The following is a 14,088-nucleotide window of genomic DNA, read 5'->3' as shown; positions in this document are numbered from 1 at the left end:
TCTTGAACGTGTGTGTGTGTGTGTGTGTGTGTGTGTGTGTGTGTGTGTGCGTGCGTGTATTGTGTCCACAGTTAAAGAATGAAGTAATTAGCAAAGTGGTAGTGGCACATGCCTTTAATCCCAGTTCTCTGAAGGTAGAGGCAAGAGCATCTCTATGAGTTCGAGGCCAGCCTGGTTTACAGAGCAAGTCGAAGACAGCCAAGGCTACACAGAGAAACCCTGTCTCAGGAAAAAAAAAAAAAAAAAAAAGGTAAAACCGAAAATTAAAAACTAAATGAGCTTTTTGAATTCCTATTTATACTAGTTTTAAATCTGCCTGCATGTAACTTGAATGTATGATCTTGTAATGTAGGCCCTATCTACTTGGTCTCTACAGAGAGAGCCTCATGTGATTGTTAGGGAATTCCCGTTCCGTTTGTTAACTATATCAAAAGCGATTCCTGAGGTCGACATGGCTCTTGTCTGTATCAGGAGATAAGGGTTCAGCAAGACCTTACGCTAATGAGTGAGGGGCTGTGACCTTCGAGCACCTGAGAACTTTTGTAAAGACACAGAACAAAATGCCAGTGGAAGAAAGAACATTGCTGGGACCGTAGGATTGTAAGTTCAAGGCCAGCCTGGGCAACTTAATGAGCTCCTGTCTCAAAAATAGTGTGTGTGTGTGTGTGTGTGTGTGTGTGTGTGTGTGTGTATGTGGGTGTGGGTGTCCCAAACACAACTCAGGGGTAGAGAACTTGCATGCGTAAGACTTAATAGTTCATTTCCCAGGACCCAATGGAGACTGAGAGACAGTAAGAAACAGTAATTTTGCAATGAACTCAGGGGTCTGAAAAACTATCAAGTGGCAACAGTCTATAATTCAAGTGGGAAAATGCTGTTATTTGGTAAATATTCTTTGCCATGCTATTTAATTACAAAGATAGGATTATGCAAATGAGTAAGTCAGGGAGCTAGGAACTGTATAGTTAATACCATTAGGAAAAGGTATGGCCGTCTGTGTTTGCAGGGGGTGAGGGATGGGGGGATTAGGAAATCACGATTGGAGGGAGAGATAGCCATTAGGTGAAATGATGGTAACCTCGTAGCTGAGATGGTAACACACAGTCCACTGGCAAGTAGTTGAAAGTATTAAGAGTAATGTTAATCCTGACTTTATATGAAGTCAGGATTTTATGTGAAGAACACAGCTGCCAAAGAAAATACCTGCTGGTATCTGTGCAAGAAACAGAACTTAGGATCTGGTGAGATGGCTCAGTGCTCTTAACCAGTGCTGCTTGCTTTTCCGGCGGTCCTGAGTTCAAATCCCAGCAACCACATGGTGGCTCACAATGTAATGAGATCTGATGCCCTCTTATGGGGTGTCTGAAGACAGTTACAATGTACTTACACATAATAAATAAAAACCTATGGGCCTGAGCAAGCAGGGCCAGAGTGAGCAGGAGAAGGGAAGGGGGGGGGGCGGCAGAGAAACAACTTAAAAATCACATTCCTTATAGTAGCCTTCAAATTTCACAAAAAGACAGCACATAAAGGAGAGGGGAAAAAAAAATTAAAGGACCTATTAGAAAAACAGGCAAAGGTAGGAGGAATCCATATTCATAAAGGTACAGAACCACCCAGGATGATTCCAGTATTAGCAGGCTAGAGGCGGCGGAGGGGGAGATCTGAATTACTCAGAGTCAGAAGTGTCACACACATGCCCATCAGACAGGTGACCCTTGGAAGACTCCCAGAGCAGCCCTCACATACAGACCCTGGTGGGGTCAGGGTTCTAGTGTCTTCTCTCTCCCTGGAGACGCAATCTGCCTAGCCTTAGGAGAAGGGAGTGAGCAGTGTAGAACCCACCCCCAGGCTTCCTTTAAGAGAATTCTCTAGAAACTGTTAAAGGGTCAAGCTTTGGGAGAATGTGTGGGATTTTTTCCATAAGCATTCCTTGCTTTTGGGAGGGGGGGGGGGGCTTTACCTTGTAACAGCAGGCGGTCATCCGTGTAAAAGCTTCACCCGGGCTTTTGACCTGCTTTTTCAGGGGACAAAAAGGGGTCTGTTGTCTGAAGTGGACATCAGGTGGCCTTGTTGGTTGTCACTGTACTTAGACTGGGCCACTGAAGACAAGCTCTGGGCATCTTGGGATTTCCGGTGAGATCAAGCTCACATCCCCCAGAAGCTAGGACCGGCATGTGGACTTTCATGGACGGGAAGCCTTTGTGCACTGGGTGACTCACTGAGAAGTTTGGTTTGCTAGTGAACCCTGCTGAGTTCTGTTCAGGCTCGGAACCATTTCTTTCAACTCTCTACATGCCCACACCAGAGTGGCTCCCCAGTGACCCACAGCCATCCACCCATCCACACAAAACCAGAGCGTGTCACATGTCTGTGCTGGTTTCAGGATAAACCTTCCTAGGTAAAAAATATCATGGTGTTAACTACCTTGTCTTTTTTCTTTTTCTTTTTTTTTTTTTTTTTGTTTTTTTTTTTTTTTGTTTTTTTCGAGACAGGGTTTCTCTGTGTAGTCCTGGCTGTCCTGGAACTCACTCTGTAGACCAGGCTGGCCTCAAACTCAGAAATCCGCCTGCCTCTGCCTCCCAAGTGCTGGGATTAAAGGCGTGCGCCACCACCGCCCGGCTGTCTTTTTTCTTTTTATCTCTCTTTTTCTTTTATAGATTTGTCTTAAAAGGAACATACTTAGCTGTTTGACATTTTAGTAAAAGACAAGATTCTTGCCCAAACTCATTTTGCTTAAATATACTGAGAGAGAAGTCAAAAACAAAACTCAACATTGAAAACCACACCTGCGGAGGAGAAAGTTAAAAAAATTAAGGAGGTGTGGGCAGAGGGAATCAAGCTTAAAAGAGAAAACAAGAGGAATCATTTCAGTGCTTAGTATTGACAACGATCAGATCATTTGTGTAAAGGATGACTTCCTCAAGCTGTGGTGTGCACTTGAAGTGTTGCTTTCTAAAAGACTGTTTCTTCTCCAATGCTTGTCTCAGGGCACACCACAACACCCTGGGCGTCCAAGACAGAGGACTGGGTTTACTGCAGAGCTGACAGAAAGTCAGAAGCATAAAGGCAACACTTGAAAAACAGACGAAAAGTAGGAAAGCCAGGTGTGGTGGTGCACACCTTTAATGCTAGCACCAAACAGCCAGGCAGACCTCTGGAGTTTGAGGCCAGCCTGGTCTACACAGTGACCACCTAGATATCAAAAAGCAGAAACAACTCGTTTTAATTGTCTTTCATTGGTGAAAGGTAATTTCACTTAAAAAATACTTTAACGTCTCAAAATAGTAAAACAAAAGAATTAAAAAAAAGCCCTATTGGGTTTTATCACAGGGTCTACATGCCGATGGTCAACTTAGATATTAAAAAGGATGGTTCTAAATACAAGCTTCTGCCTGCCGTTGAGTCCCCTTATCCTGGGAATTGCACCTGTTTTATTTTTCAAATATGTGGAGACATCAGACAGTACAGAATAGCGTGCATAGATGGGTCGAATATTAATTACAGTCTTTAAATGCCACGGAAGAACCAGACTCTGTGAAAATCACCTTCCTTCTTCCCTACGAACAAAGGCTGGGGTTGCGATCAGGGAATCTCAAGAATTAGTCCTGGGCCAGAAACAGTAGTTACTTAATGTTTGTTCTTTTCGTCCTCAGCAACGGCTGGGGACGCTTTACTCCCTTGACTGAAGATGGTAACCCCACGGTGACCAGCCTCCCCAGGGCTTGCTTTAGTGGCTGCCTCCAGCCCACCATTTAGTAAACAGAAAGCAGACCATGGGTGCTTACGATGACGAGAGCACGTTGTCTGCGTAAGTGACGTACCTTAGCACGTGGTTTACGTAAATGACGTACCTTAAGCTCTGACCTGGTGGACCCTTCTTCTTCCTGGAGGTTGAGCCTGGCTTTGCCGTCGGCCGTAGTCCTGGTCATCTTTTTCATGCCGACAGGCACACAGGGTTTAGGTGCGTCTTCTATGACAAGCTTGCTGGTTTCTTCTAGAGATTTCTGGTAGGCTGTGAGGGGCGACACTGGTTCCTCGGCGCGACCACATCCGTGTGTTTTTGGTTTCAAGTTCTCCTTGATGCTCTGTTTCCCTACATCGTTTTGGGATTCAGAGAAGAAGGGCTTTGCCTTTGACTCTGGAATGACTTCCGCTGTATGGTTTCCGTTTGCTTCGAACTTTCCTGGTTCTCCCGTGAGGTATGAGGTAATGGAATCCCGAGCCTGGTCAGAGCTGTTAAAAGAGACAATATGCAAATTCACAATGGCAATGTGTGGCTGCACATGGCTTCAATACCTGTGTTGCTGAACTACTTCCAAAAGCATAAAATAGGAATGAAAAAAAAACTTTCGGGTGGATTTAAAATGTGACGGTTTAGCACGGGTGGGCGAGCTAGGTGTTCCCAGGCTCTAGACATCCCCGACACCCCAGCCTCCAAGATGGCTAAATAGATTGTCACTTAAAAAAAAATGTTGGAGCCGGAGAGGTGACTCAGCACTCAAGAACACTGGGTGTTGTTGTCTTCTAGAGGTTCTGCGTTCAAGTCCCAGAAGCCATAAGATGGTTTACAACCGTCTAAAACGGGACCTGATGCCCTCTGTTGGTGTGAAGGCGTGTATGCAGACAGCAGTCACGTACGTAAAATCAAAAAGCCCTTTAAAAATGTTGTTTTTCATGGTTAAATTTTACACGTTCAAAAAGAAATGTGGATGGACATACAGTTCCAACCTCATTGATTTAAAAGTGTGAAGTGACACTAATTAAAAACAAACAAACCCACTTCCTGAGGGGGGAAAAAAGGAATTCCTGAGTAGAAACTGCATTCTCGGGGATCCCGAACTTGAATTCTTTGTAAGTTTTCATCTGTGCAGACACCCGCCACACTTTCTCAACCATGATGCTTTCAGTGAACCTTCTTTGTCCGCTCCAGGGCCCCCCTCACTACCTTCTGCGACCAGAGGGACTTCTGTTCACTGTGGGGACCCCTTTCCTAAGTGTGCTAAGTCTTTTCTAATGAATATATATATATATATATATATATATATATATATATATATATCATATATATGTAACATATATATTACATATATATTACTAGTTTTAACACAAACCATTTGTTTTATCTTGTCACGTCATTTTTAATCGTGCTTACGGCTCAGGAATGGAGGAGTTAGAGCATTCTCCTTTATGTTAATGTGGAAGTGTGGACCTGAACGCATGCTTATCCTGTGTGTGGGTGGATAATCAATGACTGTACGGATCAAAGGACACAGCCCCCATTTCCTACTCCACACTGCTAGTCCTTCTTCCCTTCCTCTGGATGCTCTGCACCGGGAGCAGAGCATCATCTCTGTGGGTGGGAGCATCACCGTGTGACCTGGAAGTCACTGTTACTTTCTTCTATCTAGGACCAGGAAGTCTCAATATATTTTCTGTATATTCAAGGGCAAGGTCTACATTGAATGAGAGTTTTTTTTTTTTTTTTTTTTTTTTTTTTGGCAGATTAAGAGCGATGAGTGTCTCTTCTAGACTGTTAACAGTTTCCTAATGAGGTGCTGTTAATTCTGTCATCCTATCGGGACACAGGGATGGGGGTGAAGTATTCTTTTCCCTCTGCAGGATCTGCTTTGGTAGACGATAGAGACAAGTTATTGATGCCTTCGTTTCTCAGAAGGGAAGAGCCTGGTAGGCGTGGCAGCACGTGCTTTTATCCCAGCACCCGGGAGGCAGAGGCAAGTGGGTGTCTGTGAGTTCAAGGCCAGCCTGGTATATTCCCAAGCACGTCTCATCGTTTAGAAAATGAGTCACTTCTAGAAAGCGACTGCTTACAATGTAAAGGTAGAATACCCTCTTTTCGTGTGTATTTCCCGAGACACGGCCATACCTGTCATCCAGACGGTCCGGTAACCCACCGGTTAGTCTTCGCGCTTGCGCTGGGGACTCTAGGCTTCCACTTGATGTCTCGTTCTGCCAACCTGCAAGTGAAGACAGTGCCAGTTCTGCTCGCTGAACACGGTTAAGCACAGCCTGCCCCTGGTCTTCTGTCATCATCTCCTCAGCCTCTACTTCTTCAAGTTGAATGTCCTCAAACCGAGATTGGACCTTGTCTTCTGTCATCTCCTCATCAGGACCAGATTTTCCTTTCTCCTGCTGTTCATAGCTCATGCCTACTTTTCTAGTCTGTGGTCTCAGTGGCTCTGCCTGCCGACCGTCGTTTGGGACCCCAGGCACGCTCGCCCAGCACTGAGCACACTCGCTCTGACACAGGTCCTTCAACTGGCTCTCATCTACGTCCAGTGGGTCGGCCGTTTCTGTTACAGTTACGGAATCGTCCATTTTGCTGTCTTCTAGAGAAGTGTCTTCTGCGGTAACCACAGGAGGTCCACCTGCTGGATACTCTATGTTTCCCTGGGAAGGCATCAGCCCGTCACTCAGTCTACTGGGGGTCCTAAAGGGAGACTCTATGCTAGAGATATCACTAAAATGGTCATCTTGCTGGAAAGGGGTGGGTGGTGTGCAGTACAACCCCACGGGGGTCTCCAGCTCCACTTGAAAGGAAGGGTGACCTATGGAAGACAGTACATTTGGAGGGACTGGAATGAGCTAGAACACGTCACACACAAACACATGGAATAACTCAAATTATACCAGGTATGACAATGTATGATGACTTACAGAGTAATGTTCACAGTCTCATGGTTTAGTTCCGTTACATGACATTGAATGAAACAAAATAATGGCATCCTACCCATTCTTTAATACAGTAATGGAACTATGCAGATGAAATTAATTCAATTATAAAGTTAGTTGTATCTAGAAGCCATGTGGCTCAAGGCTAACACAACCTTTTCATTTTAGCATGCAAAATCTACGCTGCTGTAGATGGAACACAGCAAGCTGGAAGTAGCCACTTTTATAATTAATTACCTCTTGCTTAGGTTAAAAACTCTACACATGAGTAATGTAATCCAATTCTAATTATTACTTGTTTACATGAAATTTATGGAGGAAAGAAGGAATGAATTTACACTTCGGGGGTGGGGGGACGATTACTAGACCTTTAGAGTTACAGTAGCGTTGGCTAAAGATTTTAAAAAGATGTTAGAAAGACATGGGACTCCCTTGTGCTTCAGGTGCCTTGATGGCGCAGCGATGAGGGAGCCATGGTGCATACAGAGGTGCTGGTGAAGCTGGTGATGGGAAATCTACTTAGAACCATGAAGCAAATAAAGAGGGGAAAAAAATGGTACACAATGGAGACAGGAGGAGAGCGTAAGGGAAGAGTATCCGGGATTCAAAACAGGGCTGTGCTAGCCTGCTCAGAAGGGGAGAAGGGAGCCAACCCCTGATCCTAAGCACTGAGAAAATTCACAACGGTCTGGTCATAATGAGGAAACGAGGTTTCCCAAAAGCTCAGCAAAGAGGAGAGACATTTATATGCAGCAAGGCATGTTCTTAATTCACTGCTCTGCAAAACTCAAGACTAGGCTCGTCGTAGTAGTTCAAGGCCAACAGCTATTGTTGTAAATTCAAGCTGCTCTAGGTTAGTGGGCACCTGTCGGCTACGGCTGCCTGTAAATGAGCGTCTTGTTGAAATCGGACTAAGATTTAGAGTTTGCATAAGTAAAGCTTGTTTTGTGTCTAACTTTTCCCTGGTAAATTTAATCAAAGGAACTACACAATATTGAGATACAATAACAGAAAGCTGTGGCGAGCTGATTTTTAATGATATTCAAACTTTACAATGTTAAAAGAAAACAAACCAAGAATACCACACTTGTGATGTCTTTTCCCAATAAAGAGTAGAGGAGGCTGTAGCTGTTACTTGACAGTAATTCCCAATCTGCCCTATCTCTCTAATGCAAAGGGATTTTTTTTCCCCCAACATACAGCCTTCCCACATAAGACAGGGGTGACAAGAGCATGTGCGTCCCAAGGATGCAAGGTATTAACGTTCTGTGGATTACAGAAACACTTCACCCTAGGAAATGGGCACTTTCTAAGGTTTTGTAATCTTTTCTGATCAAACACATATAAAATTTAATAAGTTCTTGGCTCTTGTTCATCTGAGTTTGCCAGTCAGTTATGAAAAAAAGATCAGCGTATTTCTCGACCTCTGAATTAACAGAAAAATACCCCTGGCTACCCTTGTTCTTGGCATAATATTATTTTCTGTTCAATCCTCACTGTGGGGATGGATTCCCTCTTGTGAAACAAGACAGGACTAGTTTCGAAAGCATGGCTGTCTTCTGCTATGTTTTTCCTGATGCTCTCCCATGACGAGCTATTTGTTTAATGGGGGAGGGGAATCCTGAAACTCATCTAAAAGGTTCTCAGTGATTCTGGTGCTCACAGAAGTAGACCGAATGCTGTCTTTTGTGAACCATGCATCAAACTTTACTCTCCATCCCTGGAACTACTGGTGGAACGAAGGCTAATATAATGGTAAGTAACTCGGCTATCTGGAATGAAGGCAGACTTCTCCAGTGCATGCCTAGTTGCTTGGTCCTGCAACAGCTGAGTCAGTATTTATGCCAACCAATATGGAGTGCCTTGTGGCTCAGCCGTCACCTACCTACTTTTAAACCAGGCTCATAGTTTGAGCTCACAAATGAAAAGACAGCATTGGTTTTTAGGTTAAAAGATTAAAAACATTTTTTTTTAAATGCCAAAGTCTTGCCCGTTGTAGATACTAAGTTTTCTACCATCTGAGTGCGCAGAACACTAGAAATAACAGCTCTTCCAAATTTTATCACATCTGATCCTCTGTGTCACACAGAGACAGACATTTCCTGAGCTTGCTCATCTGGAGACTCCTGGCCTAACCAAAACGCCGTGAAAATGGGGAATTAAGTCAAGCAAATCACAGTGCCCGTGGTGGCTGAGCGGTCGCCTTGTCCGACAGTACTTCGCACTTTTATTGAACAATTAGGTAAGTACAAACACTAAATTCAATTACCATCAACGGGGTCATGGAAAACATTGTTTTCGTCTGCAAAGCTTCTGGTGCCTGAAATATTCCCATAATCAAAGATTGGTCCTTCCAGCAGAGTCACTATGTCTATTCGGTTAATTTTTGTTAAGACGGAAGTTAAGGCATCAGCTGAAAAGGAGGAAAAAAGAAAGAAGGGTGAGAAACCCAGCGACATAATCACCTTCAAGTTAACCCAACATCCACTAAAAGTATGGCTTCTGCAGCTCGGCTAGCATTCCAGCCCCCACCCTCCCACCCCCCACCCCGCTAGATCCACACATGGAGCACCCACATTAGTGGCTGCCCCAGGGAACCTAGAAGTCCCAGCATTCATCCTGATATGACAGGGTGGATGGATGGTCTTCAAACATCTGGACTCCTTTAGGGGGTCTAATATGGCGGCATGTTCCATTGACTCTCAAAATGTCCATGGCTCGTCCTTATATCAACGCCAAACAGTTCAATAAGCTACCGAGGTCAGGCTGCCGAGGCATAGCCACAGTAACTGTGAACCCACAGTGTGGTGGGCCAGGGCTGGGTGCCTGGAACTTATCACTATCCCCTACCCAAACCCGGTTATACAGCGGAGGTGTCTCCACTGCCCCGGGCCAGGCTGGGCACAACTGGCTGGCTCCCTTAATTGTACCCCACCCTCCTCTGTACCCGCCTGGATTCCTCCACACCTGCCCCTGGGTAGAGCAGTAATTTCAAACCATTTCTGATGACCATCCCATGACACAGGAGTTAGTATTCCCCTGACCCCATTTTTAGAAGATATGGGAAGAGGGCCATCCACACAAAATCCAAGTTATTCCCTGCCACTTGCTCTCCAGAAATCTACCTAAGCATAGGACATTAGGATACCAGCACTTACTAATCAAGCTTGCCACGCTAGAGCAATGGTTCTCAACCTTCCTAGGATGTGACCCTTCAATACAGTTCCTCATGTAGTGGTGACCTCCTCGACCATAAAGTCATTTCTGTACTCCATAACTGTTGCTCTGCTACTGTCATGAATTATCATGAGGTAAATATTTGTGTTTTCTGATAGTCTTGGTGGGTGACCACTGTGAAAAGGTCAGTTTGACCCCTGCCTGGGTCGCGACCCACAGGTTGAGAATCACTGCTCTAGACATCTGGTTAATTCCTCCCTCACTGCTACGTAGAGTCACAGGACGCTGGCAATCCCGAAATGAGCCCAGCAGCGGATTTCCTCTTAAGATAATGACCCTGTGTGGTTTTGAAAATTAAAATAAATTTGTAGCTTACTTGTGGCATTCTTTCCATCTCTGGTCACCCACTTTTTTAATAACATGAAGCTCTGAGAAATTAAAGAATTGGGATTTTCCACACGTATTTGGTTGATTTCATCCACTGAAAAATTCAGCTCTCTTGCCAGCTCTGTAAAAAGAAAGAGAGTTAAAAGGGGCATATTTGCTTTGCATGTAGTTCATCAAAGCCATGTTCTGAACACCCTCCCTGCTCAAAAAAAAAAAAAAAAGGAAAAGAAAAATGAATTGTAAGGAAAAGTCCTGAGTGTAGCTCTGGGCATTGCCCTCTGATAGTTGGCCAATGCCCTCAAAGACATTGGCTTTACAGGCAGGTTGTGACAAGATTCTCCTCCGAGAACTACTTACAATCAAATTTCCAGTAGGAAACATTTTTAAAGATCCTTGGGGTTTACGAGAGGATGCTGCTGGTTTCTGTTGACTCTGCCCGAATTCTCTGCAGACTGACCAACTGCACATGAGACGGGGAGGGCCACACCACTCCTGAGCACACACTGAGACGGCAGGCCGGTGGCTCTGCGTAGCCCTACTAAGCGCATGTTTTAGTCATTTCCTATTCTAGTGGCTACGCCTTTGAGTTTCATGCTCTGTACTCAGATGAAGAGATGACTCCAGGGGTGTAAAAACACACACACACACACACACACACACACACACACACACACACACACACGCGCGCGCGCTCTGCAGCCATTTGTGTGGGGAAAAAAAAATCAAAACCTTACAAGTAAAGATAAAGGTGAAACTTAATGTGGGTCCTCAAGATGGTTTAGCAGGTAAAAGGCACCTGCCACCAAGCCTGATGGCATGAGCTCAACCCCTAGGACCCACTTAGTCGAAGGATTGAACTCCGTATGAATGGAGGGAGACCTTCGGAAAAGGAGACATCCTTTCAGCATTTACCTCTTTAAAATACGGTTATCAAGTATTTCTTGCTGTCATGACTATAAGTAAAAACATGAAGCATTGCTTCCACGGAAAGCAACTGGTCAAGATCTATTCCTGTCCAACGTTTCCAGCAGCTCAGCAAAACGAATTCAGAAATCCGAAAAGTCCCCGTGTTTTGATGTGGAGGCACACAGGGTTTATCAAGTGATTTGCACACGCAGGTGTCCCCTGCAGACTAGAACTACTGGGAACTTGACAAGTGTCCCCTTGTTGAACAAAAAGAGAAAGTCTGCTGACTTGAAATTGAGGTTTTAAGCTCTCTGTGACCATGGTGGCTGGTTAGAAAGACATCGTGTAAAACAGGTGTTTCTGTAAGTGCAACCAGCCCGCCTCAGCACATGTGTGCATAGGCCCTTTCCTTTATAATTCATTTAACAATAGCAAAAGCTTAAAATCACTTTGTGACTCTTAGGCATGGCAGTTAGGAAAAAACACCACCACACATATCACTTTGATGTGATTTTTTGATGTGCATTAATTGATGTTATTAAATGTGATGAACCAAGATCAGTGGGTATTAATTTTATAAAAAAAAACAAAAACAAAAACCCTACAAAATATGTATTAGTTACAAACAAACATGAAGATTATCTTAATGATCAGAGCTTATTAACAGTGGTTTCAAGAGGCATGTTTACGTTTGTTTGCTTAGATGTTGTAAGTTTTCTAATAGTCTTCATTGATCGTACAGTAGTTCTAATTAAAGAAGAAAATTCTAGTTTTAATTCCTCCATTCATTTCTGTTTTAGGTTATGAGAGTTGTGCCCAAAAACTTCTTAGGAGCAAACATTATCTATTGCCTGGAAGACTGAAGAAAGGCACATTGATTTTGAGAAATTCAGAACAGGAGGACTGGTTTTTTTTTTTTTTTTTTTTTTTTTTTTTTTTTAATTAATCGAATTTTATTTTATGTGCATTGGTTTGGGGGTATAAAATCCCCTGGAACTGAAGTTACAGAAAGTTGTGAGCTACCAAGTAGGCGCCAGGGATTGAACCAGGGTCCAGTGAAAGAGCAGCCAGTGCTCTTAACCACTGAGCCATCTCTCCAGCTCTGGGAAAAGACCTGATTTTATTTCTTCTTTTCTAGTCCTAGGGATGAACTGAGGGTTTGAGCATGCCAGGCCACTGAGCTCTGTCCCTAGCTCATCTGGGTCCTCTTGTGTCACATTGCTCAAAAACTTATTCGGGGGGGGGGGGGGGGGAACTAAGCACTGTCCTGTTAGGTGAAGGAAAATCTGACTGCTATTCAGTAATGAAGCAAAAATCAACACAGAGAATGTGGGTTTTCAGGTGAGTGACCCATGTGAAACCAGACTTGCTGTTAATATGGACTTTGTAGGGTGATATTTACACATGTAAACCACTACTGACTTCCATCAGCCTTCATGGGACCACTCAGACATGTGACATACCAGAGTTCCAGGAAGCCCCTGGCCATTAGCATTTAGAGCAGACTAAGGAAGCCTTGGTGATGTGGTAGGGTTTGGGGAGAGGGGGTCTGAGGCATACAAAGGAAAGATACGATGAATCTGTTTCCTACAGTCCGGTGAATAGCTGATAATGGTATAGCATGAGAGTAGATGCAGTAGCTGATCAAATATATATATATATATATATATGTGTGTGTGTGTGTGTGTGTGTGTGTGTGTGTGTGTGTGTGTGTGAGAGAGAGAGAGAGATAGATAGGTATGTATATATATGTATACATATATATATATAACTTTAGAGACATGATAGTAATTTTTAATAGCTTAGTTATGTATAGTCTGTAGTCATAAGAAAAAACCAAGCATTTGTTCCAGCATATTTTCAGAGGAGTGTTCAAAGGTCTTTTATTGTGTGTTTAAAAAGTATCTTCAGTCTAGGAAACTTTAAATTTCTTGTCGTGGATAGAGTCAGGATTTGAGGCTCTTGTTAGCATTGACACTACAAAGCTTAACTGCTTGGTAGACACAGCCCCACATTTGACTTTGCTGATGTGAAACAAGGCTGGAACTTTCCTCTCCATCACTCCCACTGCAAATGGTTTTATAGAACTCAAGAACCTTTGCAAACACCTCTATTTCTTTTACTTACATCTTTTATGGAAATGGCCCCGTGAAGAAAGGGTTTAAAGTAAAATAAGATGTAACTTTATATCCTCTTATTGTATATATACAAACAAACTAAGAGTGTCCAGTTGCTATCAGCAATTGTCAGGTGGGTAGAAGTCTGGATAAAGCTTTACATTTGGCTTGTTTGTACAGTTTACAGATGTACACAATGATGTTTGCAGGTGTTGAAGACAAGAAGCGTATGGACTTACCTGTCCAACTAAGTCCCAGGTGATCAGCTACTATTGCCATCCTGATATCCGTCCGCTCACAGGGACTCTGTGGACCTACGATTTACAATTTCTCAATTAAAACAGATCGCCAGGTAAGACACGCCACTGGAAAACTGCTTTCTGAGGTACTCAGATCTTACAGAGACTGACACTAACATTGTGTACTTAGATGTGTCCTAGTCACCTATGCAAGGAACTCGTCTGTCACCCGCCTCAGGCCGAATGCCAGATTACATGGATGCTCGGAATGTAATGAGATCGAACATGCTGTCGAGCTTGCCACCTCGCCACGGGTCACAGAGTCTCCCGTGGGTGGCAGCCACTACGATGGAATCTGACAATCTGTGCCTTGGCTCTGACAGAGTCATATCCACGAGCACATGAGAAAAGAAAACCCGTTCACATCTTGGATGACACCAGTGTAGCATGCTTCCCTCGCTCTCTACGGTGTAGCTGGGTTAAGAGAGAAGAGGAGAGGGTCTAGGACAGCACACACAGATGACGATGACAGAATGAGAAGCTACGGTTCAACCACTCCACAAGCAAGT

General features: G+C 43.9%; 1 protein-coding gene across 36 annotated transcripts in view; it reads right to left on the bottom strand.

The window, feature by feature from the left end:
- The window catches only part of Ank3 (ankyrin 3), a 606,272-nt gene that overhangs the window by 14,908 nt on the left and 577,276 nt on the right, over positions 1-14,088 (bottom strand). For 24 of the 36 annotated variants that reach the window (XM_076916989.1, XM_076916994.1, XM_076917011.1 and 21 more), the window contains 5 exons: positions 13,520-13,594; positions 10,247-10,378; positions 8,963-9,106; positions 5,888-5,978; positions 3,855-4,236 (listed from right to left, as the gene is read on the bottom strand). In XM_076916989.1, the coding sequence (XP_076773104.1) occupies positions 3,855-4,236; positions 5,888-5,978; positions 8,963-9,106; positions 10,247-10,378; positions 13,520-13,594 (824 nt within the window). Of the gene's footprint in view, positions 1-1,963; positions 2,018-3,854; positions 4,237-5,887; positions 6,570-8,962; positions 9,107-10,246; positions 10,379-13,519; positions 13,595-14,088 lie in introns of all 36 variants that reach the window. The other 12 variants (XM_076917006.1, XM_076917007.1, XM_076917008.1 and 9 more) reach the window with 4 other exon arrangements.

The sequence above is a fragment of the Arvicanthis niloticus genome, chromosome 20 (genome assembly GCF_011762505.2).
Source record: "Arvicanthis niloticus isolate mArvNil1 chromosome 20, mArvNil1.pat.X, whole genome shotgun sequence".
Taxonomy (NCBI): domain Eukaryota; kingdom Metazoa; phylum Chordata; class Mammalia; order Rodentia; family Muridae; genus Arvicanthis; species Arvicanthis niloticus.
The sequence above is the reverse complement of the archived record's forward strand: the minus strand, read 5'-3'. Positions and strand labels throughout refer to the sequence as shown.